Raw genomic sequence first — 27739 nt, forward strand, 5'->3', positions numbered from 1 at the left:
TACTATTTTAACCCTATTTTTAAGTTGTTGAGTAATTAATTTAGGGGTATTTTTTACGAGAAAAACAGCAATAACTAATTTTCTGAATCCTTTTAATGTACACTGATAAATCAAATTAAACTTTTAACATATAATTGTCAAAAATAAATAAATAAATATATAAAACATAATTTATCATTCACCCATCCTTTTACTTATTGTCGTTTTCCAAATCAGCGACACCCCGTTTTCTGCAACAAACACGCGCCTGTTCGAACTTCAGAACGGCCCCCAAAAAAACAAGACGTTTCGAAACGGAACCGAAATTATGTGGGCGGCTTTGGAAATCGATTTATCAACGGTCAATGTGAGAGAGAGAGAGAGAGAGAGAGTGAAATTGCACTTTACGTTGTTTTTTTAACAAAGCATGAACAAGAAAGGCTTAGCCATTTTGATGCGAACCAGAATGAGACCCACCGATTCTACAAAGCTCACTCTCTCTCCTCTCACTGTATAAGTGTACTCTTAAACTTTCCAAATTCTCTCACTGCATTTCGCTACTTGAAATTCTCACTCTCCGATTTTTTGAATTCAACAGAACCAAGTCGATCAAATGGCACAGAATTCTCAACCGAACCGATCGAGTCCACGCGTTTCGCAATTTCAAGGAAACAACAATCTCAATGCCTCGAGTAACACTGAAAGGTCTATATTCTTAATTTCTTGCATAAAATTCAATTTCTTGAATTTTATATAAATCGATATTATTGTTACAGAGAATTTGAGCTTGTGAGAGAGTCGATGCACTCGGCTATATCGATGAACAAAACTGAGGTTTTAGATTCTGTGCTTAATGATTTTTCTGAGGTTAGTTTATAATTCGTGATTAATGCTTTTTTTTTTTTTTTTTTTTTTTTTTAAATTATAAAATTTTTGGTTGCAATTCTTATGATGAAAAATGATAATATAGGGTTATTCTAGCCTTGATCATGAAAACCGCCGGAGATTACTTCTATTGCTTGCGAAAGAGTATGATCTTAATAGGGCGCAAGTTCGCCAATTGATTAAGCAATATCTTGGACTTGAAGTACCTAGTGGTGAGTTTTGAATTGATATGTTGTTGTTGTTGTTGTTATTGTTAATGTTTTGTGAGATTGATTTGGTGTGGGAATTTTTGTAGGTTTAGGTGAGAATGCTGAATCGTCAACTGGAGTAGAAGATGAAGCTTTGCTTTCTGCTTTCTATCGTATTGAGCGTAATTTGAGGCATGCGCTGAAGCCGGTGTATGAAGTTCTGTTTGAGCGGCTCAACACTCATCCCGGAGGGTTGAAGGTCTTGACTGTTCTTCGAGCTGATATTCTATCCATTCTCGCGTAAGGTTATGCTCCATGTTGTATAGTCATAAGGTTACTTCATCAAAATGGACATACACTATAATTGGGAAAAACAGCAATGACAAATCCTAAGAGTGGTAGTGATGCATTGTGAATTTACAGCAATAACGTGTTGGATGCTGCTAGTAATGTTTAGGTTGGAGAAAAATCTAACTTGCTAAATGATGTAAAAGGTCTTTGAATTTGGGACCTGGTGCCTTTATCGGAGCTTAAATTTGATAAATTTTTATTAAATTATAAATTCATCATATTGGGTTTTCAAATTCTGACATATCTTAAACAGTGAACAACATAATTAACATCATAATTAAGGAGAATTGTTTCTTTAAATACGTAGAGAGGAAAATATTGCATCTTTGCGAGCATTGGACTCCTATTTAAAGGAGAAACTTAGTACGTGGCTTAGTCCTGCTGCCTTAGAGCTTCACCAAATAACATGGGATGATCCTGCTTCTTTGCTGGAGAAAATCGTGGCTTATGAGGTGTTTTGTCTCTTCCCCGTGTTGCACTTCCTTTTGATTTAAAATTTGTGTGGTATAGCTTTCGTTGTTTGTAATAAGCATATTTTGTGTAGGCTGTGCATCCAATCAGCAATCTTATAGATCTTAAGAGAAGGCTGGGTGTTGGCCGTCGTTGTTTTGGATATCTACATCCGGCAATACCTGGTTAGCATTCCCTTTCAAAATTGCTTCTCATAGTACTAGTTTCTGTATCTGTTGATTTAGGCTTATCTTCAATAGTCATGTATTTCATACTAGTTTTGTTTGTCCCGTGGCAATTCAGTGGTTATGCATTGTAATTCGTAAGTGTTGATTGCCATTATCAGATATATTGATCTCTTACTTCCCAGACTTTGTTTTATTATCAAGTATCATGGTAGATGTCTGACAGAAACTTCAAGTTTTCTATTAGTAAGTCTGAAATTGCATCATATAGATTATTGTTGTCATTGCAACTTCTCAGTTTTGCCAATTTACTAATGGTCCGTTTGGATTGAGGGGGAGGGAGGGGGAGTAGAGTAGATTTAGCCCAAAATTAGCCTATTTTCAGCTAACTCTACTCTATTCCCCTCCACTCCCCCTCCTTCCTCCCTCCATCCAAACATGCCCTAATAGTATAGAAATATCTTATAAATTTATAATCATTGGTTCGACCAGTTTGAAATAGATTGAGTCTGCATTTATTGAGGCAATAGCATGAATCTGTCATAGCAGGATTGCAATTTAGCAGTAATAGTGATAGGCGGCAAAATTATGTCTAATATCATGGAGTCATAGGTTTTTTTGGATGGCTAATGTAGGAAGAGCAAAGAATATATTATAATTTACTCTTGTTTAATTTTTGGAGTCAATTGGGATTTTTTATTCGATCTTATTAGTTACCTAGGTTGGAATGATTGGAATTCCCTAAGTCAATTAGAATTCAGGTTTAGTTTTAGTAGTCCATATAAATGTGCTGTTGTACTCCTATGGAGACAAGCTATGATGAATAAAATTGCTGTTGGAACTTTTTCCAATGGCTTGGTACCAATTCTAGTTAAATCTAGGTGCTGATTAGTAGGTTTTATGTTCCACTAGGTGCTGATTCCTAGGCTTTTTTTTTTCTTCAATCTTGTTTTGCAATAGTTTTGGTTTCGTACTGTGTCAATGTCTCAATTGCTTTTGGCTGTATGTTTTACATGACAATTAACTTGGAAATTAGTTTTGGAAAAGTCGTACTAAAATATTTTGAGTTATCTTGTTTTGTTATGTGTATAACTGATCAATGCAGTCTGATTCTGAATTTTGATTCAGGTGAACCCCTTATTTTTATTGAAGTTGCACTCCTGAAAGATGTGGCTCAGTCGATACAGGTTGGTTTATTTATTTATTTATTTTAACCTTATCTTATTCCATCGGTGATGTATAATTAACATATTTTATTGCCTGATAGGAAGTTTTGTGGGATGATCCTCCTATATCTGAATGTGAGGCAACATGTGCATTATTTTACTCTATATCATCAACTCAGGTATAGTATAACTTATAAAACATAATGGGACATAACAGATATCATATTGATGTTTTTGTGGTATTTTTATTTCTTGATGCAAGTTCAGTTGTGCATTTTAAGTGTCCCATAATTTTAGGTTTGTTTATCATACTTCCGTGCCATTTATTGCTTACATCTTATGTTGCTAACTTCCATGTTGAACTCTTTTCATTGGAAATCTTGGCAGATAAAAATTGTCTTTACTTTGTATGCCGTCTACCCTTGAAAGAATTTTCTTTGTTTTGTTCATTATTTGCTCCATTTCTGTTTGTTTTATTTTTTAACCTGTTTGTAATTTTTCTAGTAATCAAACAAGTGTTTTACTCATAAGTAATAAATTTTTTATTGAAGTAGAGGAATTACCCTATATACACAGGATGCATATATAAGATAGCCTAAAGAATTACAAAGAATGAGAATTACAATCCAAAAGAGAGAGAATCAGTGAAGTTCACTATAGAATATCTCTGACTGAAGACACTAAATCATTAAAACATTATTCTAGTAAAAAGCGCCTTCAGATGAACCACTGAGGTTTTCTCATTTTCAAAAGTATGATGATTCCTCTCTCTTCATGGTGTCCACATCAGGCATAAGGGGAGGCAAACCAATTCTTCCATCCAGATGGTAAATCCACAACACTCATTGGCATTATCCACTAAACCCCAAACACCATTAAACAAAGGTTCCACAATGCTATGCAATGCCATAGTGTAACAATAGATGATCCATAGTACCTACACATGCAACATAAGTTTACAAAAGTCATGAACACCAATGAACTATATCTCAACTGACTCTTCCTTCTCCCATAATAATGATGGAGGGCGAGGTGGGTTCAAGACCTATTGGGTGCATGTGTAACTTACTAATAAAAAAACAATCTCTGATGAAAATGACACTCCAAGAGTGTGTTGTCTCTTCATTTTGTTTTTTACATAAGTGTTAATTGAGGCACCTTTATCAGCTGCAAGTGCATACAACTTCAGGTACATCTCCTTCAGAAATTGATTCCCACACCACTTATCCTACCAAAACCTCACTCGATTACCATCCCCTACCTCAAGCTGCACATAGTCCACAGATCCATCCCAACCCCCTTAGTACTCCTCATAAACTACAACCTTGGGTACTTCTTCATGGACCATCGACCCCAATCCTGCCCACATTTGCAGGCAACAACCCATCTCCACAAATGTGCATCTTTTTCCCCACAGCACCAAAGCTATTTACCCAATAAAACTTAGTTAAAAGTGTCCAATTTTCTCACCACAAGCCACCAGTTCAGTTGGAGAACAAATATGATTCCATTCCACAAGATGGAATTTAAATTCATCGCCTAGCCCTCCCCACAGAAAATTACCTGCAATCTTTCCAAATTGTTCGCCACATAAGAGTGTATAAGCATTGATTATTGGAATTTATTAGCATTGGTAACTACCAAAGTTGATGGATAAATAGAGACATTGATGGTTGTAAATTATATCTGTAGTCTCTAAACTATCTACTTATTATTCTTTTCTTATCCCCACTTATTTTAATTGCTTTTTAGAGTACTGAATATCATACTTTTCATTTTAATAGTCTTCTTCCATGTCCATGATCTGCGTGCTTTGAAATTTTGCAGCCTGGCTTATCAGGGATCAACCTAGGAAAGTTTCTTATTAAACGTGTGATAACACTGGTGAAAAGAGAAATGCCACGTATATCTGTAAGTATTTCTGTAGCTTTATAGAGATTTATGAATTTGAAGAGCAAAGACTTGTTTCAAGCAGAAGAATCATTGTTTATTAAATGTTTTTTGTTTATTTATATATGGCTAATTAGCTTTTTGGATCATTTTTGTTCTTGGCCATTGATTTTAATTGCTCTTTTTTGTTTGGTTCATAAAAACTTAGCTTTGTACTACACAACTATTAAGTTGTGTTGATCATCTATTTATCCTGTGAACACACTGGTAATATTAGCTCCCTTCTTCATCGAGATTAGTATTTTCATTATAATGTTTATTGATTTACCGGTTTACTTTCTGCTTAGCTAGTAACTTTACCGTAATTTTGTTCAAGTTTTATTTTTATAATAAGTCCAATATATGTCACATATGCAATCAAATTACATTGGAGGAAATGTGCTATCAAATTTTATGTATGTCTTTAAGGCTGCTGTCAATCTCATTTGTCTAGTCATGGTTTTTCTGTCTTTATCCTGACATTACTTACTGTCCTCATTTTTTTCCGCAGACATTTGCAACTCTCAGCCCCATCCCTGGGTTCATGCAGTGGATCCTATCTAAGTTGGCATCTCAGTCAAAGCTAGCTGAAGCAGAAGACGTGTCACTGTCGTCAATTGATAGTTCTGGTTCTGCTTTCTGGGAGAACATACTTGAACCAGAGGAGGAAAAAGCACTTATGGAGTTATCTGAGTGAGCTTCATCTTCTTTCCAATATGCCTATTCATAGAAATGAAGCTATTTCATTAAGTTGAATGAATGATATATGTCTCATCAAGAGATTATAAATGCTTATTAGATCCATGGTTTTGTGATTATTCTTTTCTTTAGAGGGAAAGTGGTTGTTTTTTACATTTATGTCTGCACATGAGATGAATGATCAGAATCCCTGGGCACTTGCTTTCTTTGAAGAACTGTAGTAGTCCATCGCTAAAAACTTGTCAATTTTAGATTAATTTTTACAATGAGCTACATTACATTCAGAACATTAGATTGCAACTATAGGAGGTTTATTTATTTATTTTTTAAAACATCCCTTTGTACCTGATTCTCTCTTTTCTTTAACTATATCTTTAGTTGTTAAAATAAAAATGAACTGCATTACTTCTAGATAGAAGCAATGTGAAACTTTTGGAGCTGTTTATGGAGTCAGGTCCATCTCCCAATAAATTCTTGGTAATTAGCCCCACTAAAGCTGAACTGGTTATCTTCAAAAAATCAAGTGATTGTGCAATTTATTACTCTTCATTAATGTCCTTGGGCCAATCAGCATGAAAGATACTGCCCCTGGCACATCCTAATAATGGTCTAGGGCTCGGGGTTTTACTTTTACACATTGTACTTCCATTCTTGAGTTTCATACTTCTCTGAGCTTTTCTGTTTGATTCATTGTATTGTTTTAGTTTCTTTGTGTTCATCATCGTGAACATGAAGTAATTCTTCATATCAATAAAGATTATTACCTAAAAGAAACCAAAACATCCCACTTTTCTTCTCATGTTCTTGAAACATATGTTTTAAACCTTAATATTTTGAGTTGCAGGGGTGTTGCTACTGGGAAAAATGGCATGGAAGTGATGCTGAATTTGCTGAATTCAGCAAATTATGAGTGGACCAATTCATCTGAATTGCTTTCAGCATTAAGATCTCCTCTAATTCGACTTTGTGCCAGGTAACATTATAAATATCAGCTAGGAGTGAGACCTGAGGGAATTGAAAATGATGTCATAGAATAAAGTTTTGAATTGTTGCATTAGCTTTTACTGTTATGCATTTTATTGAATATATAATAAATGATACTTGTTTTCTGTCTATAGGTACCTTCTTCAAGAGAAAAAAAGAGGAAAAGCTTTGGATTCTGTAGCAAATTTTCACTTGCAAAATGGAGCGGTATGTCATGCAACCTTAATTGGTATAACATGTAATCTATATCCTTCTAGGCAACATATATTCAGGGCAAAACTAACAGTGACATGGGTCGATATTGGATGGGATATGTTTCAAGTGATATGTAATTCCCATATTTGTTAATTGATGAAGAAAAAAAAAAAATCTAACTGCAAGAAATTACAATTACGTAAGGGATCAAAATTGGTGGGTAACCAAAAATAGCACGTTTCCCTAGTTGGAAATTTCATTCTATTTATTGCAGATTTTCTTAATATGGACAGATGGTTGAAAGAATAAATTGGATGGCAGATCGATCAGAAAAAGGTCTTCGTCAAAGTGGAGGTCTCATGGTGAATTATGTATACAGGTAATCTTCCTGTTGAGATCCTTTTTTTTTAATCATGTCATCAATTCTTTGAGGAAATCCGTGATTCGCACACATTATTCATGAATTGGATTAGATCCATCATATGACTGTTTTGATATGGAAGACATGCCCCATCTTAGACCAGTGACCATAAATTGTCTTATGAAATATTCTGGGAATACTTGCCTAAATATACAACAAAGAAGGCTCAGGTAGTTTGTGGCTATTTTTTTGGATTGAATTGGGGGGCCAAACAAATCATTTTGTAGGTTTTAGAGCATGAATTTTGATTGTAGGAGAAATATGGAGGGTGAGATCATGTGTTCAAGGTTCGCCATATGCATGTGTAACTTACCCAAAAAATATAAGAAAAAGAAAAAGAACAGAAACCTTGCTTATAATTTCAATGGAAATTCTGGCCTTCAATAACGTGAAATATGTTGAACCCTGAATTGCAGGCTGGAGAATATAGAAGAATATGCTCAGTCATATTTCAGCAAAGGGCATATCAATGCTTCAGCTGATCTACATCGGTTGGTTAAGGTAATATGTTGTGCATGAAAGTCAGACCTTGGAGTATGACTTCATATTAGTCATGCCGCATCTTCTATATGCACTTGCATGCACACACTCACAGAGTAAGAGTGAGCAAACTCACAAGTTAGAGACAAGTCATTTATTTTTCCTAATTGCTATCCTTGTTTTTACTTGGTTTGCAACAGTTGAAGGAACACAGAGAAAGAACAGATTAGGAGGTTTGTCTGAAGAGATTCTTAGTGTGCGTTGGGGAACAAATTAAAAAGCCAACTTATTTTATTATTCAGTTCATTTTTACTATTATTCATCGGTCCCACTACACTTTTTGATATTATTCATGAGTTTCATGGTACTATTTCAGCTAACTTTTACCTTTATCTACAGTACTTTTAGCAAAATAAATAGATCCTAAACAGACCCTTAGGATATGATTTTGTTTCAATATAGATTGGTTTTTGTATGAGTCGAGAATTTAAGCAGGCTTATGTCTGTAAATATCAGCCACAGATATTTGTACTGAGGACAATATTTGCATTGCTGCTTTCCCACTATGTATTTATTTGCATAGAAATTCTGTTTCTCATTATTTGGAAAACAAATGGCCATAATATATATTATACGGGTTATACTCTGGACAGAAAGCTATTATCAGATAAGTTACACCATATTATTCTTTTTCTTTTAAACATATCCGTTGATTTTATTGGATTTTAAAGACTTTTCTTATAGGACAATCCGTTTCTAAGAGCTGTCAGGACACTGTTTTATATTGACTACCAGCCCTACCTTTGTTATAGAATGGTGTGAAGCTGGTAGTCAATCTACTGTTTGAAGCAAAGGCCTCCCTTGGTTCACTTTGGCAAAGGGTTAGGACTTAGGATTTTAAATCTCCCTTTCCAGAACATTGCGTTTAGTCCTAGACATAAAACAAATTAAGATAGAAAAGCACTGACAAATTTAATCATTTAAGTATTTAACTATTATTTTAAAAAATTATATAATTTTAGGCATTTTTCTTTGCTCGGAAAGACATCTATAGATGAAAGAGAAGCAATATAGAAATAACGCTTTTTTACTATTTTCATGTTTGATGGTATAGATAATGTATAACATGGTTCCAGGTATTTCATCTCATGATAAAATGCAACTATTAATAACAAAGTGATCTTATAAAAGGATAACACATGGTTCTTAAGCAGTTCTTATAACTGTATGCTTACTAATTGTCTATAAATACCAAAACAAAGTAAGAACACTGGAGGCAATTCTAGAAATTTTCGTGTCTTCTTGAGTGTACCCTGATTTGCTGCAATTATGATATGTATGGCACTGGCTCCAATTAAAATGTTGATCCTCATTCAATTAAACTGTTCTATCATCTTAAGTTTACCATTTTTCTGGTAAAACTGTTTGGGTCTTCACTCTTCAGAATATTTCTGGGACATTGATCATCTTACAATGCTGAAGACAAGCTAGAGCCCTCAAAGTTGAATATTATGAGGTTATATCTATTAATTCAACAATTAATTCTTTAAATCATTATGGATTTATGGAGCAGGACTTCACAATCACAATTGGAGAAGCAGGTATAGTGATTGATTACTTCTCGCTCTCTGCCTGACTGGTTTCTAAGACATAATCTCTCATGATACTCGTGTTAGAATCGTCGACCATCTACAAGGAGGTAAAAAAATGCAAACAAAAGTTGAAGAAAAAAAAAAACACATAAATAGGATAAAACTGAAAAAAGGTTAAATTTAACCGCTGACCTTAACAGCTACTCTCTTCAGGTTGTCCCATTCAAAATCATTTTTACAATAGGCAGATCGAACCTATATTAAAATTCCGAATTACCTCTTGATGTTAATAAGTTAGTGAATAAATAAACAAATTGAGCATCACAAGTAATTTACTGACCTCTAATATACGAAGAGCTTCATGCAGATGCCATAGTTTGTACGAAGAATATAGTGGAATCCCATTGATCAAATCACAAGTCATGCATATTGTAAAAAGTCAGATCTTACACGCCAACAATATAACATATATAGTCATTCTGTTTGTGTAAGAATCCAGGACATCTTACATGTTATAACATAAAATTGAAAATAGGTTTATCATTAACGTACCTAAACCCTTATGCCTTGAAGATTCTCGCATCAAACTGGCACAGAACTTGTCCCCATCATTCAATGAGTGTCTATCCATGAATTCCATTAACTCCTTGTATGCCTCAGTGTTATAGCTCTGCTCTGGCAAGCAACTGTTAAAAGATGAATTTATCCAATATAAATGATTCAACCAATCCTAGATGCAGTATTATATGCACTCAGTCTCACTTTCATCTTAATAAGCCACAAACAACTTTTGACTCTTAAGAAAAGAGAGTATCATTCCTTAGCCATTGAAAAGATTTATAATTCCCCACAATCCATGGATGGTTAACAAAAGCATCTAAACATTGAAAAGAAAACAAATGAATTCAACTCATCCTAAGCATATAATTCAACTCATGCAAAGAAGTTAAGGCTAAGCAAAATAAAAACAAGGGGAGAAGAGGAACCTGAAGCTGTGCTGCGACAATCCTTACTGCAATGTAAGTGAAGAAATTGTGGAGGTTTTGGGCTCCCTTAGCTTCTGGTGATGCTTCTCCAAATCCTGCATTCAGTCACGAAAATTAACCTCATAACTAACATACACACACACACACACACAAACACAAACACTTAACACATACTGAATTTGTACTTTGTACATATCTTATATATTGTAGAGATAGATATATATCAGATACACATAGCATAGATATAAATAGCAAATACCCACCAGGGACATACATCTTTTGGCAGTGCAAGCGAGTGGGTTGAGAGGTCCTTGGCTTGCTGCATGGCCAGGAAGGATAAGCTTTCTTTTTGTTGGATTTTGAAGGGAAAAGATAAGGGAGCTGAGAGGGTGTGAGAATTGCAGAGGATTCCATGGATATAATGGGCTGGGAAGGGAAGCTGAGATTCCAAAGACTTTGGGATAGGTATAGGCTCTAGCTATTGTATAAGACCAAATTCCCTGAAAGTCCAAATATGCAAATACAGATTGTGATAGTGTATCTCTCAAACAACAAAAATATCTTCCAATTAAACTTTTAGGCAAAATCTTCTCAAAAAAAAAAAATTAGTGCAAAAAATATCTCTGGGTCATGGCACATGGGGGAGTCACAAAAATTTTCAGGGATTTCCACGTCTACTTAGTCTAGTGTGGAACCCACCTGTGCATGCCTTCTAGTTTTACAGGGTTTTCTTTAAAATAATTTTATTTATTTATTATTTAAAAAATAAATTGGATTTAAACATTATTGCATTTAAAAAATTAAAACCTTAAAAAAGTGTGACATGTGTTTAATTAGCTCGGGTGTGGCTTACTTCTAGTACTTTTTTAATTGAAGATTTCATTTTGTTTTAAATACATAATTGCAAGTGATAGTGAGTTTTAATTTTCACATTTTATTTAGTTAGTAAATAATGTGACAGTTTCTTATTAAAACAAAAAGGAAACTCAAGTTAAAAAAGTATTAGAGATAAGCCAAACCCAATTAGTTCACGGTTTTGCTATGCGTATTGCGTATCCACATTCTAGGTTCTAGCTAATATTTTGTGTTTGAGGGGGATTTTTTATAAGTTAAAAAATGGGTGTTGATATTGTTTGCTGTTTTTACTTATTAGAACTATTTTAAGGATAATTAATATTAATATATAAATAACAACTCTTTTAATCTGCCGTTTTGGAAAAAAAAAAAAAATTAAAAAACTCAAAAAAATTAAAAGATAGCAATAATCAATAGAAAATATTGAAAAAATGGTAATGAAATGTATGTCTTTAGACTCTTTACCGCTATTTTAAATTATGGGAGTTAAGATGAGAATCGGAAAAAGAATTACAAAATTGAATTTTAGTGATATTAAAATCTTACCTCTACATGATAAACTGATAATGATAAAAAAAAAAAAGTGATAATGATAATAAAATAATTTAAAGGGGTACTTGTAGTGTAGTTGGAATACTCTTCTATATGCTTTATATAAATAGCCACATCTCATTATAATTCATCATTCTAGTCTCACTCGTCACTAGGATACAAAAACTAGGGTTTTGAGTGAAGATTTTGACCATGATGAAGAAAGCACCAGTTGTTGCAATATTGTTTCTTGTACAACCTTGGATATTACCAGGGTCGGCCCTAGGCCTAGGCCATCGCCTAGGGCCCTTTACTAGAGAAAGGCCCTTAAGTGATACTATTAAATGTATTTTTGAAATACTTTTTATGATTGGTGATACTTCTTTCATCTTTGTAAGTCTCATATTGTAAAATTTATAATATCCTTAACATCATTCATTTAAATACTTGTGTATTACTAATCACATTTGTAGGGGTAAAGTCCCAAGATCATACAATGGGCCTTGGGTCCTATATAAAATTCGACCACGTTTGAGGAGAAGGTGTGGGTACCAAAAGGGCTCTCGGCCCAATTCTTATGGGCCCAAAATTGTTTAAAAGACGGTCTGAGGAGAAACGTCTCCTTGGACGTACCAAATGTGGCTCGAACATGCACTCTGCCAGCTATAAGGATTCACTCCAACGAGTATTAGTAATAGGGATGAGTCCCATAAGCTCGTAAGAGGGAGGAAAGTGTAGGATGCCAAGGGAGAGGTTACAGCTGCCACATTAAATGCATGACAGCTACTTTTCCGGCCGCATTAATGTGGAAAGGACTTGTGAACAGTGTTACCTTGGCTACCACAACTCACAGAAAGATGGAGGAGATGTTCGATGGGACGGACACTTAAGTGAAGGTCTAGATGATTAACAAGTGTAAGGTCCTGATGACTAACAAGTGTAAGGTCCTGATGACTTAAAGAGGACTACATAAGAGGGGGGGGGGGGGAGTCCCTATGAAGAAGGAGACGGAAAAAAGGAGGAACTTAGAACAGAAGAAGAGGGTGAGAACCATAGTCTTTGAGTAGGGATAGAGATACATCCCCTATGTCTCCTCGGACCGTATATCTAATGGACATGAAGGAGATTTTCTTATTTTCAATTGTTGTATGGCCTAATATTAACTAGTATGCACTTCGTTAGGGTCTAGTTCTATAACCCACTTTCTATAAATTCATTGTTTCGAGCTCCTTGGACCAGAACCCTGTACCTGTTGGGCCTGGACCCTGAATTGTGACCCTACAACATTCATTACTACATCTTTTGTAAGTGTTTTTCAGTTTTTATAGCAAATTTGTTATAGTTTTAACATTTTTTCAAAAAAAAAAAAAAAAAAAGCATATTACGTAATAAAAAGAATAGAGTTTTGTTATAAAAAAAATTATGATATTAAACACGAGTTAAATAGTTTAAGTGATAACAAAAAGACTTATTTAAATATATGCCCTCCGAATTTGTTGGGTCGCCAACAGCATCTAACAGCATTGCAACCATTGAACCCCGAAGTTAAAAAAAGTTTCTTAGCCTTCCACGATGAAGGAAGTACATGCATGTACGAGATCTTTCAATCTTTTTGGACCCAAAAACCTTCTCTGAGGCCAGATTATTGCCAAGCTATCAAAGAGGTTGATGAGGATTGTGCCTCGACTGTGTTTGCGCGCTTCGAAAACCCGTTTTTACAATATAAATTGAATGTATATTGTGCTCAAATGTCTCACTCTCACCACTTTTCATCATAATTATCAGCACCATCACCATCACCATCACTAGAATCATCTTCAACACCAGAACTATATTCATGATCTTCAGCACCAGAACCATCTTCAGGAGACTAATTTTGTCCGTCTTTTCAAGATTGAACTAGGCAATTATTTGTTTTCTAGAAGTTATTGTTTTCTAGTAGTTATTATTTATTCATTGAAAGTATTTCAATGGCTTACTCCTTTTACCTAGTTAATTTCAATATATATATATATATATATATATATATATTATGAGACTAAAATCCCAGTTTTTGAATTGTAACATGACTGTTACCATTACTAATAAACACTCTTAGGATTTTAATAAAACCTTCCGCCCCAATTCTTATCAAATTAAAGGGAAAAGTTAAATTGATGGCTTTACAAACTTAAAAATTGCAATTTCCATATGGTTAGCACTTAAAAAAAAAAAAAATAAAAAAAATACAGAATTTCTTTGCAATCCAACTTCTGAAGTCTGAAGTGCAAAATATAAGGTGCTAAGTACTGCCTCAACATTTTAGATGCCAGAGAGTCTTGGCTCCTACCATAAAAATGACGACTTAGCCATGGACAAGAATTTGGCAGCAAGAAAGAAAGAACTGGGTTCCACTCAAGGAGACATGGAGTTGATCTTATGAAAATCTATGGTTAAAAAATTGTGTATATATCCTTCTCAACTTGCATAACTCTATAATTTTTTTTCCCCTCATTAGGTTTTTAGGTATTGAATTTTATAGAGAGACCAAAGTTTCTTGAACATCAAAATTTTGGGTCGATTGTAAATTTATAGAGTGGGTTACAAGTATTCATTTCATATCTTACAAAAAATAAAATTAATAAAAAAAAAAAAAACTGTAATGTTTGGTTTCAGGTAAAGGGAAAAAAGAAAAAGAAAAAAAAAGGAATTAGACCAAAAATAAGAGCATTTACTAGACAGGTTTTATGGGCTTTTATTGGACTCCTGTTTTTTAACACTCAGGAAGCCCAGAGCTCAATGGTTTGGGCTAAAAAAAGTTGTGTACTGTGTAGAACAGTTGGGCCTTCACTATAGTCCTACTGACATATTGAAAAACTAGTATACCCAGATTTATTTTATTTTATTTAATTTATTTTTTTAATTGTGGCTTATGTTAGGCTGGCATAAACCCATATTATATATTGCCTTTTTCTCATTAATTCCGATACTGCAACACTAGTAATTCTTAAGTATTTCTAAAACATGAAGAAAAATACTTCTTTCTCTCATATTCATGGTGGAATCCACTTATTATATTCATAGTGGAATCCAATGTGAGAGGAAAGAGTACTAATTCTCCATATTCTGAGAATATCTAAGAATTTTCTCTGCGGCACACCTCCTTTCAAATAAGGACTGTTTCATTGACAATGGGTGAAGGTGATTTTGATTTTCATTATATTAATTTTTTTTTGAATGACAGAATCTTGATACATACTTTCTATTAAATTACAAGTCTGTTTAAGCTTATATTTGTAAAACTGTGTTTTGCAAACATTATTTTAGTTAAAATTGTAAAATCATGTTTTTAAATTTTAATTTCAACTCATGTAAAACGGTGAATGTACGTGTACAGTACTAAATATGCAATTACCAGTGTGTGATAAATAATAATCACTACCCTTTTCTCATTAGTCACAGTATAGCTGCTTCCAAACAAGGAGGTTTCATTGACAGTGAGTGAAGGTGATTTTGATTTTTGAGATTTGTGGCTAAGATAATAGCATATAAAAAATGAGAATACTGGGTGATCATTCTATGATTAGTGGAGTATTAATTAATTTAAACCAATATAATAGGAGAGATTTGGGCTTAAAAGTTATTGATTTGACTCAATTAGGTATTAAAAAGAAAAGCTAGTATGTGAGACTAGGGCCTGCTAGGGACTTGTTTTTCTTCTTCTTCTTCTTCTTCTTTTTTTTTTTTTTTTTTAATTTTTTTTTAGGCAACAGTAATTTAATAAGCCTATCTCCCTACTTGACCCAATAGAACCCAGTCTTAATTCAGGGTTTGATACTTTTTATTAATTATTCTCTTCCCATTATAACGCTCTGAAATTGAATTCTTCTTTCTAAACAATTCAAGGTTTTATTTATTTAAAATTTTATTTTAAAATTAAAAAAAATAAACCCATTAAAGACATAATTTTCTAACCAACTAATCATGGACTAAGGCATGACCGCAATGACAAACTATGAATTGTACCCCCATTAAAATAAACAAAAATAGACCATTCCATCACATACCAAAACCCCAAAACCAATAAATCCATTCAGCCTATGTTTCCATCTTCAAATGCTTTCCAACCTCTCACAAAACTTCCCCACTCCTCTCTCTCTCTCTCTCTCTCTCTCTCTCTCTAAAATAAAATGATCCTACTTCCAAAGAGAAATCTAGCAATCACACTCTTTTCCTTCCATATCTTTCTCTCTTTAATTCTCAAAACCCAAGCCAAGTGCAACACTGGTTGTCACCTTGCTATAGCCTCATATTATGTGCGGCAAGGTACAAACCTATCATATATTAGCGATCTCTTTAGCCAACAAGTACCTGAAATTCTCAAATACAATCCCAAAGTAACTAACAAAGATAGCATCAACACTGGTATTCGTCTTAACGTGCCCTTTTCATGTGATTGCTTAAATGGTGACTTTTTGGGCCACACTTTTACTTACATAACCCAATTTGGTGATACCTATGACTCAATTGCTAAATTTCCATACTCTAACCTCACCAACAAGGATTGGTTGCAAAGAGTGAATAGTTATCAACCAACTCGGATACCGGACTATGTTCCAATCAATGTCACGGTTAATTGCTCGTGTGGAGACCGAGACGTGTCAAAAGATTATGCGTTGTTTGCCACGTATCCACTCCGGCCGGGTGAGGATTTGTCCTCCGTGGCGGCGGAGTCCGGTGTCCCAGCCCATTTGCTAGAGTTGTACAACCCGGGGTCCAATTTCAGTGCTGGGAATGGTCTGGTGTTTGTGCCGGCAAAAGGTTAGTAATCAAAGTCACAAGTCATAGTAAAAAAAAGTCATGAACATATGACATTTTCTATTACTTGTATATATGCATGTGTGCGTGTGATTTAAGTTTGAACACTTCCACAAAAACAAAAACAAAAAAACAAAAGGGTTGGCACCAATGAAAGCTTGAGTGAACATAAGTTGATTGGGCTGGTTGGTATGGTTGTGATCAGTATAGGTTTTGATCAGAGAGTAAAAGAGTAAAATCTAGATGAGCCACATGAAAGCTTATAGTAATTTTGTTATTTTCCATGACTCACGGCCAGTGGAAGATGACACCATAGAGTTAGGCAAATGAATCATGAAAATCACTGAGTTTCGTACATTTTTCTTGGTTGGCATTTCGGCTTGTTCAAAAAATGACAATCACTGAAGACTAGGACCAGTCTGAGTTCTACCTTCTTCAGTCAAAAAGGACCAGTCTGAGTTGGCCTCGTCAACACGGTATTGACTACTATTTACATTTTACAGTCACTGCGTATAGGACCATCAATTTAAGAAGATATCATTTTGCTTTTAGCGTATTCCATGCCTATAACAGCTTTGATATGGACAAGCAGATAACAAAAAATTATTTGATAATTGAATCATATACGTATGCTTTTGAAAAGATCATGATTAATTAAAAATTTATTAAAATATAAAATAAGAATATTAAGAATAAAATAAGAATAGGTGAGAGAGAAATAACACATAGGGATTATCGTAGCATTTTATTGCAATCTTAAACAGCTACATACTACCGTTGAGTTTTGTATATTACAATCTTTTTTTATTTTAATTTTTAAGATTGATACAATCTAAACAACTCATGAAGAATATATATGGTTTATTTATTAATATAATACTAGGTAGGTTAAACCTTAGGCTTACAACAAAATTGTAATATAAATTAGGACTACTAGTACAATTAATATATAAGACTAAATTTTTTGGTACAATATGGACTAGGATTATGCGACATGTTTGGAACCCTGAACCTATAACTCTAACATGTTCGGGAAAAAAGATAAACACAAGAATCCAATGACGTTCATCATTACCTATTTTAGTTTTTGTGTACAAGTTAATGCATGACTAAAGAATTATGCTTATTTTGGAGCCAAGTTGCAGCTAATAAAAAATTGATGAAATTCGATGAATATCCCATTTATTAATGACAAATTATTGCTCAAATTGTATATTATATATGCCCTATATGCGGGTTCCACATTATATAATTACTCCTTATTGTGTACTTAATATTTTAGTTGGTGTTCAAATTTTAGGAGTGTCTTGTTTTGAAAAATCATTTAGTTTTGGCTGATTAGTTTGACATTTTATTGGTAATTTTCATATTTTAAAAGCTTTCCATTATAACAAGTGATGGTGACATTTTTGGTTACTATTATATTATCAAAGTTATTGAAATTTTGGAATTAGAAGCCAAAAACATTGTGGGGGATTTGTTTTGTTATCAAGTCTTAGCTGTGTCCTTGCCTCCTTGGGCCCTTTCCAGTGGAGAGAGAGAATTAGAGAAAAGCATTTTTGATTTTTGATAGAACAAAGTCACGGCTCTGATTATTTCTCTCTAATCCAAATGAAAAACAAAATATCAACCTTTATGGCCCACAAGACCGAGATTTAAATTAAGTGCTTTCTAGCCTTTGGGCTGTCAAATGGTCCATCAGACCACTCTTGCAATTTTAAGCCCGAAGATGGAGAAAGCCCGGCCCACCCTGCTTTACGGAAAGGGCTCGTCCCGTTTTTTTGGGCGGCTCGTTTTGAGCATCTAAACGGCAGACGGCAGTTACCTTTGGGTAGGCAGAACAGGGATAAACGGTGTGCCGCTGAGTGGAGATTAGGATTTATTTTATTTTTATTTAATAATCCATTAGTTGCAATTGGTGGAAGTGGATTTCAACTTTGGATGTATATATTAGAAGGGATTTACTAACGTGTGCCCTTAAAGTATACATTAGTAAACTATTTTAGGAAACCTTTATGAAAAAACGAAAAAGTAATTAACTGTTTTAACAACTTTTTCATTTCTCAATAAAAATTTCCCAAAATGGATGGTTAATGTGTACACTAAGGGCACCGGACCCATGTTAGATATACCAAAATGTTTCAATTCAGCTACAAGAGTCTTATGGGTTTCAATGATTAAGTAAACTTTTTGAAATTTACAGTTGACAATATATATATATATATATATATATAAATCTATGTGTGTGTGTGTATACTAACCTTTGAGCATGGGCATGCACGTATTCAGAGGCTCTTTTATTATTTTTGGTAAATGTTAATGCAAGGGTAGCGTTTCGTCCTTAAGCCCAAACGAGATGGACCAAGGCCCAAAGAGCCCAAAATAATGAATTTGTAGAAGGTGGGCTAAAAACTGAACTTTAATGAGTTTGGACAACGATCACAATAGGATAGTTGTAGCTTGAAAACATAAATGAACAATTTTGGGTAAGGAAAATCCTCCTCGGCAATGTCCAAGGAAGGTGGTTCTTATGTATTTCTCTAAGACTTAACCACAATTACATTTCTTGAGTGTAAAGTGATTTTTCTATAGATTGTCTGATGATCCCTTTACAATGGGATTTTCTTCTTTATATTCCCCTTCCTTACTTCATCTTAGCCCGTCACGTGTAGATTAGATTGCTGGCTTAGATACTAGTCCCATCAGCATCTTCCTGAAGTCTCTGGAAATAGCTGTAAGGTTGAAAATCACTGTTCAGGTATCAACTCCACATAAATGCGGTTAGAGAGTTAGCGGCAGAATATTCAATGTAGTGGTAGCAGTTTTCTCTTAGATATTTCTCAGCCTCCCTTTGTCCTATCCCCTCTCGATATTTACCTTTTTTAGTAGAGTTGTCTGGAGTGCTGCTCTGGATGGCAAATCGGGCCTTCTAACCTCTGCTTTTCTTAGTCCGATGAGGCATTCCTCTTCGGAATACCTCCCTAAACCTTTCTGGTCATAGTCCTTCCATAACTCACTAATTCGTACTCCTTCACTAACATCTCCCTATCCTCGGACTACTAAACATCCTCGGATAAGGCTTATGACCCAATATACATTCTTGGGCCTTATATCTCTACAGTTAATAATTTGCATCTATTATAATTTAGAAATATATATTTTTATTTTTCAAACAAATAAAAATGATAAACTTTAGAGATAAACAGTAATTGTAATTTCTTTTTTGAACGTGAAAGGAAAAAAAATTCTAAATTTTAGGAATTCTCTTTTTGAATTCAAAATGAAATTTATTATTTGACATTTATGACTCTATTTCTAAATCAAGTCACCCTTCTTTAATGAGGGTATTTTTAAACTATATAAAAGTCTAGTTGAAAGAGGTGAATCCTCTTATATACATAGTAAATATATAAATATAAATATATATATATATATATATATATATATGTATATAGTGGATTCCAGTTAACTCAACTGGTAAAGTCTCTGATGATTGTATAAGAGATCTGGGGTTCAATCCTCATCTACACCAAAAACTGATTGGTGTCTTGGTCTGATGAACCATAGGTTGAAACTCTTTAAAAAAAAAGAAGATATATATATATATATATATATTATTTTACATCAATAATTGGATCAAGAAGTGTAAGTTGAGTTACTAGGTTCTTGGCATAAATAATTTATTATTATTGGTGGTGAGGATAGCATGGCTATTTTCCCGTTGTACCGAATAAATTCTAGTGAAGTGGGGACATTTGGTTGAATTATAGGCCTTATTTTTCTTGTTTGTTTTCTTCAGAAAAGCTAGTGTAAGGTGATGTAATATCTGTGTGGAGCTCACATCAAAAAAAAAAAAAAAAAAAAAATATATATATATATATATATGTGTGTGTGTGTGTGTGTGGAGTTTGATCTACTGTGTTAGTTATGTTGGAGATTTGGAGGCTAATAAACAAGGGGAAAATTGGCGTAGTTACAATTAGTGGATATATTTCCAATATTTGACAATACTCTAGGTGTGTTTGTTTGCTTTTTATCTTTTGTCTTAGTTTTATTTTAAATAATATAACTTTTAGCTTTTTTATTTATTATTTTTTTTATACAAGATAGAATTTCTACTCTATCCTAATCTAGGTGTATATGTGTGAGAAGCTTCCTCCTGGAGACTTCTACTTTTAGCTTTTTGAAAATAAGCTGCTTTGAACTTTTTATCTCACATTTCTGTTTGTGATCCACTTATTTTGTTAAAAGTAAAAACTTTTTACTGAAAGTACTATAAATAAAGGTAAAAGTTAGCTGAAATAGTATAATAGTATAGTGAGACCCATGAATAATACCAAAAAGTATAATGAGACTTATGAATAGTATTAAAAATAAGTTGAATAGTAAAATAAGTTGGCAAATAGACACATTAATGTTATAAACTTATAATTGTAATTTTACAAGTCCTATAGCCCAAGTAATAGGGCTGACATATGTATCCCTGTAACTCCTTTTGTAGCTGTCATTAATCATAATAAAACAAAGTCAAATTGTCAACTTTGCGGATGTAGGGTGTTTTTTATTTTTTAATTCAAAAGTTGGAATGGGAAGATTTAAACTTAAAACATTTCATTTGTAATCACTAAAATATGCTAGTTAAGCTATAACTCTTAGCTACGTGGACGCAGTCCTAATTCTGAGTGAACTGCGTAAAATTTGGCATTTGTGTGTGTATAGGTATTCCACAGATTTTTTGTTTGTGCATGTATCCCATAGATCTAGGTTAGGTTTGTGCGTTCTAACAATAACACCCTCTAAGATGGGACATGTGAAATATGAGTACCACCTTGACACACATAAATGTTGGCTTTACAAGCTATGTCACGATTTATAGTTGAATAGTTCGACGCACTAGAGGCACATTAATTGGTTCCAAATAACTGAGTATTTTTGTTTATAAAAAGTGCATGTATTAGTTAAATCCTTTTGGGTATACTGCTGAGTTACTTTGTTGTAGAACATGTAGGATAAAAACTTAGGCTGAACAATCTGCTCCAGTTGCATAACATATATTAGTAGCTATATGGTCTTTGATCTTCAAAGCATCTCACTTATTCATGGTATAAACATTGCTAGCAATCATTCTGAAGCTTTGGCTTATTTTTATTTTGCAGATGAATACGGAAACTATCCATCTCTAAAGTAAGTCATATCATCTTGACATGCTCTCAAATTGAGACGAATTTTATATTGCTGCTTTAAGCTTCAAACACTTACTCAAGTTGACTAATTATCACATACCATTTTCTTTTCTTTTTTTCCTGTTTTTTGCAGAACAGGTGATTGAGTCTTCTCTGAAATTTTCTTTAATGTTGATTATCTGTCCTCCCTTTTGCTGTATGGGATTGAACATGATAGGCAGAGATGGGCCTTGATGTTATTTCTGATTAACTACCTCTTATTCTAAAAGCTTAAGTTAGAGACAGGGTTTGAGTTCAGGATTACTTGTTCTGATATCATCATAAACTACCATTTATCCCAAAAGCTTATACTAATAGGAAAGAGAAGATTTAATCACTTAACTATTATTCCAAAAATTTCAAGCTTACATTATTGTGGTGGTATTCTAAGCAGGTATTTCAAGTGGAGCCATTGCTGGCATATCTATAGCAGCAGTGGGTGGTGCTTCAATTTTGGCTTTAAGTCTGTATTTGGGGATTTATAGAAGGAAAAAGAAGGTTGTGGAAGCATCAACTCTCCCTGAAGTATCCCAATACCAGTATGTTCGACATAGACTTGGTAATACTTCTGCTTTGATGAACTATCTCATCGACTGTATATATTTTTAGAAAGAAAATTTAAAATGATCATGATAAGTGTCACCCATTTCTATATTAGTAATGATAAGAGTTAAATGTCATGAATGTTTTAGATAAGTGATAAAAGCAAATTAATTTACTGTCATGAGTTCAAAAACATATTTTTGGAACACGCTCTTCGTCTGCATATTTTTCCATGCTTTGATATTCATCCATCACATATATTTTATATCTCAACTTTTGAGAATCCTGAATTTGGAAGAACAGATACTTCAAAAGCAGGATGTAAAACCAGAAAATCACGAAGAGCTTGGAAAGAAAATTCGAGAGAGAAAAGAAAACTGTATTCACTAATCAAGAATTTGTTACAAGCAGTCACAAAATCAACTACAATCTACTTATATACATGAAAACAGAGGCTGAGACTTTTGGCGCCTAAAATCACAAACTAACTCTCAAAACTTCTACCAATAATACAATGACAGGTGGCACAATAAATAACTAACTCCTACTAAATCAAACGGTGCGTTTTCCTTTCCTTTTCTTCTTTGCCGTTTTACACTTAGACTCTCTGGCACTGTTGTCGTTGTCGTTTTGCACCTCTTGCCGCTTAACTCCTTCAGCTTCAATACAGGATCATTGGACACAAAGAATTTAATCAGTTATGTAAGAGCGTTTACACCTTCATTTTATAGCACATTGGATGTGTTGAAGCTTAGTTCTGGGAATTGCCTCAATTCATGAAACATACACCCCATTTACCATATGCATCCAACCACAATTGTGTTTCTAAAAAAGCCTCATAATGGGGCATGCCTCAAGATGTTGACGCTGAATGCCTTCAAAAGCAGAGCCAAACTTCAAAGCTAGGTATCCCTTTGTGCCTATTGCTTTATTGCCTTCTAGTTTCTTGGCCACCACCTCTTGCCTAGGCCTTAATGGCCATGATTATAGTTTAGTTACATCAAGGCTCATTTGACAGCCCTACTAGCTCATCTGTCATTGAGTCAAACTTTTTTAGGTTCCAATAGGAAAGCTTATAAAGATTGCAAAAGGGTCTATCACCAGTATTATAATTAGCATTGCTTGATCATGGTTCTCTCACATTTGGACAAAATTTAGAATCATATATAGTGTGTTCTTTCTTGCAATGACATAGATTTTGTACACTATTAGATGTCAAATTTTAATTATTGACATTTTAGTAATTGATATGTCCTTATCCCATGAAATAGGTTCTGGAAGTATCCCGGAGAAAGCTTCAGAATCAGCTGCTTTTGCTGGTGCTCCTTCGCAGGGGCTCACAGGTAGTACTGTTTACAAATCAGTTGAGTTCTCATATGAAGAGCTTGCAAAAGCTACTAAAGACTTCAGCCAGGATAATAAGATTGGGCAAGGTGGCTTTGGATCCGTTTACTATGCAGAACTAAGAGGAGAGGTTTGTTCAATCTTACATTCTTGTCTTGCTGTCATATTTCAGAAACCAAGTCCTATATTCCATTCAAAGTTTCAAACCATGATATAACATGAGCCCTTTAAAGGTCCACGAACATCTCTGATGCCATATAAAATTTCTTGGCATTTTGGAAGAGACATCCATATTGTCAGAACTTAAGAATAAAGTCATATAAACTCAAAACATTGTATGTCATAATAGTCCTCTTCAATTCAGAAACCACGCAATTTTTTCACACTTGCTCTAATATCATGATAAGCTACTACTAATCCCAAAAGCTTAAGCTATAAGGAATGGTAAATTTAATCATTAAAACCATTATTCTAATGATTCTTTCCTCCTATTATCATGCAGAAAGCTGCAATTAAGAAGATGGACATGCAAGCATCAAAAGAATTTCTTGCTGAACTGAAGGTTTTAACTCATGTTCATCACTTGAACCTGGTAATATTCTTTCCCTGTAATTTTATTCATCACTTCAATTTATTTTTGCAGATTTAACATGATCAAAGTCAAAATAAATCTGATTACTAACTGAGGTTTCGTGCCAACTTGGTTTGAGAATTTAGAGCAGATTATACATTAGAAAACTCAGTCAGAATCATCTTCATCCGTGGCTGATGGATTCTGTACCTTGTGCAATCATATTGTAACTAGTTACCTATGATTCATATTCTAAAGTTAATGTATATGACATGCATAAGTTCTTGGCTTACGTTATTATTTGAACTTCATTGACATAATGCTCATTGATTTGACACTTTTCTGATGAGAAAAGCTAGCTTTAAACTTGGGATAGAGATAACTATTAAAAACTTACCGTGAAACAGGAATTTTAGTCAAACCTGTATTTGCTTTCTGTGATTGCTTAGTTAATATCAAATTGCCTATTTTGCCCAAATACCAGTAGCATTGTTCAATTATCTTAAAGTGATTGTTTGGTTCTCTGTTAAAACTTCATGCAGGTTCGCTTAATAGGATATTGTGTTGAAGGCTCCTTATTCCTAGTTTATGAGTATATCGAGAATGGCAACTTAAGTCAACATCTGCGCGGCTCAGGTGAGAATTGTAATGCATCTACTTACTGAAGTGAACATCTCATTCTATCAATGTTTGTTCATGGCTGTATATTATATTTTGGTTTTCAGGGAGGGATCCATTGCCATGGCAAACTAGAGTGAAAATTGCATTGGATTCAGCTAGAGGACTTGAATACATCCATGAGCATACTATTCCAGTCTACATCCACCGTGATATTAAATCGGCAAATATACTAATTGACAAGAACTTCAGGGGAAAGGTAGTGAGAGTGCTTGTTTTGATGTAGTAGACACTGAAATCACTTCTTTTTTTCCTTCTTTGTTTTAATGGTGTCACTGAAGTAACTTTCATTATTCCAAAATTTACTCTTTTTGGTACAGGTTGCAGATTTTGGGCTAACAAAATTGACTGAATATGGAAGTACTTCGCTGCCCTCACGTCTTGTGGGTACATTCGGATACATGCCTCCAGAGTAAGAATTTACTTTTTTCTTTTTCTTTATTTTTTTTTTTTGAACTTTTCATTATTTATTTTTTTACTCTTTTGAAACAGAAATTCTGAATTTTCACATTAGAAAATGGTGTAATTAGTCTTACATATTCATGAACAAAAAAGAATTACACTGAACCCCTGGTGCATTTACTGCGCTTACATGCTTGAGTCTTTCTTTTGCTAACTTTGTAGACAAGATAGGTAGCTTTTGCTTAGCAGTGTTTAGCTGCAAGGATAGCTTTGTTCTTCATTATCTGAATCATACAAAGAATAAGAAGCAGTATCTATAAACACAATCCTTAAGTTTAGATTGGAAAAAGAAAATCAATTAGTTTTCTCCTCCTCCATGGATGAGCTTAAATTGTGGACATTATATTTGGGTATATACCAAGATACCACTAATAGGAAATATATTTCAAATCTCTCATCTATATAATATCTAAAAGCCAACTCAAGTCGCCCCCTATCCATTTTTTATTCATAAAAAAAATCTAAAAACTGAAACATAGTATTTATTGTTGTATGGATCCTTCTAAACAACTTCAACCTAGCATTTCAGTCCATTCAGTTCATTTAGATCCATTTCCATCAACTTCGGTTCATTCAGTCCATTTCAATATATTCGGTCAGTTCAGTCCAACTCAGTTCACTTCAGTCTATTTGGTCCATTCAGTCCATTTCGTTTCCTTTTAGTCCACTTTGGTCCAATTCGGCCTATTTCATTTACCTTATGTCTATTTCGGTGCACTTTTGGTCTATTTTGGACTAATTGGGTCTTAAATTGATTCTTTTCATAGATTTTCTTATTCAGTTTTGGGCTCAAAATTTTTTTTCTTAATTTTTGGGTTGAAAAGCAGGAATTTTTATTCTACTAGGCCAAACTCTTAAGTTTTAGGCAAAAACATACAAAGAAAGTAGGTATTAGAAATTAGAGATATAGGCTCTAAAAAGTAATAAAAATGATAAATATTTAAGAGATTACCTTAAAATTCAATTTTTAATAATATAGGCATTATACATATATTTGGAAAGAAAAATAAATGCTAAAATAGAAAATACTTTTAAATAACACATATACTATTTAACCTAAAAATTTACATTTTCTTCTTATAAAATAATTATATTACATTTTCCAATGTTGCGTGGGTTTGTGACTTGTACAAAAAATAGTTGAACTGAATGCAGCATTTTGTGTGCAGATATGCTCAATGTGGTGATGTTTCCCCAAAGATAGATGTATATGCTTTTGGAGTAGTCCTCTATGAACTAATATCCGGGAAGGAAGCTATTGTCAAGACAAATGAATATGTTCCTAAATCAATTGGACTTGTTGCTTTGGTTGATTACTCTGCCCTTCTTCTTCTTACTATTTATGTAGTTTGAGAAATGCTTAAATGAGAATTTACCCAAATTTTATCTATTGATATGATTCAGTTTGAAGATGTTCTTAGCCAGTCTGATTCAGAAGAAGATCTTCGTAAACTTGTGGACCCTAGACTTGGTGATAATTGCCCATTTGACTCGGTCCGGAAGGTGATTTCTCATTCACAATAAACATGCAAATTATGGACTATCAAACTTATTTCTAAAAAGCTATTATGGCTGATTTGGTTGCAGCTTATCCAGCTTGCCAAAGCTTGTACACAAGAAACTCCTCAACTAAGGCCAAGCATGAGGTCTATAGTGGTTGCACTAATGACACTTTCATCTTCAACTGAGGATTGGGATGTTGGTTTTTTCTATGAAAACCATGCTCTAGTCCATCTAATGACAGGAAGATAACCATGAAGACTCATGCTCATTAGTGATGCATGCCTTGATAAATGATAAGTGACCTCATGAAGAAAAAGTCCTAATTAACAATTGTTTTGGATATGTCCATCCTCTATAAATATCTGTCAATAAGTACCATAGATGATTTGAGAGAAGGCGGAAGAAATGTAGATATTGTGTAGTAGTTTATGTCAATTTGTCTTCAGTTTTTCAAGATTTTTCTGTGCCACCATTCATTGTGATTTTTTTACCTGGTGTTTATATATCTTTGCTCGGCATATTAATTCATGTTAAGGCATAGAGATGTTCCAACTTCTACTTGAACTTGTTCCTCTAATTCTTTTTTTGGTGAAATGGAGATTAAATTAAATTGGAATAAATTAATTACAACACCGTCTAGAGTAACTAACACCCCATGTATCAGCCAACAATTATGGCTTACAATAACATTAAAAGGGTGCAAATACAACACAAAAGGGTCCAATTACTTCCTGCCTTTAAGC

General features: G+C 33.8%; 2 protein-coding genes and 1 pseudogene across 2 annotated transcripts; 2 read left to right on the top strand and 1 right to left on the bottom strand.

Moving 5' to 3' along the window:
- Positions 1-228: 228 nt before the first annotated feature.
- Positions 229-8498, top strand: LOC126727034 (uncharacterized). The gene is made up of 16 exons (XM_050432495.1): positions 229-490; positions 578-684; positions 756-846; positions 950-1076; positions 1160-1352; positions 1711-1855; positions 1948-2038; positions 3167-3225; positions 3306-3383; positions 5032-5115; positions 5645-5826; positions 6677-6805; positions 6951-7023; positions 7305-7390; positions 7849-7933; positions 8113-8498. Exons 1-16 carry the CDS (start codon positions 407-409, stop codon positions 8140-8142), a joined length of 1644 nt encoding a protein of 547 aa, XP_050288452.1. The 5' UTR covers positions 229-406; the 3' UTR covers positions 8143-8498.
- Positions 8499-9075: 577 nt separating this feature from the next.
- Positions 9076-11005, bottom strand: LOC126727035 (chaperonin-like RBCX protein 1, chloroplastic). The gene is made up of 6 exons (XM_050432496.1): positions 10754-11005; positions 10491-10585; positions 10057-10174; positions 9845-9861; positions 9697-9759; positions 9076-9601 (listed from the first exon to the last, which is right to left on the bottom strand). The coding sequence occupies exons 1-6, from the start codon at positions 10902-10904 to the stop codon at positions 9527-9529; spliced, it is 519 nt and encodes a 172-aa protein (XP_050288453.1). The 5' UTR covers positions 10905-11005; the 3' UTR covers positions 9076-9526.
- Positions 11006-15985: 4980 nt separating this feature from the next.
- On the top strand, positions 15986-27465 carry LOC126727040 (lysM domain receptor-like kinase 3; annotated as a pseudogene).
- Positions 27466-27739: the final 274 nt, after the last annotated feature.

Source organism: Quercus robur, chromosome 5, assembly GCF_932294415.1.
Source record: "Quercus robur chromosome 5, dhQueRobu3.1, whole genome shotgun sequence".
Classification (NCBI taxonomy): domain Eukaryota; kingdom Viridiplantae; phylum Streptophyta; class Magnoliopsida; order Fagales; family Fagaceae; genus Quercus; species Quercus robur.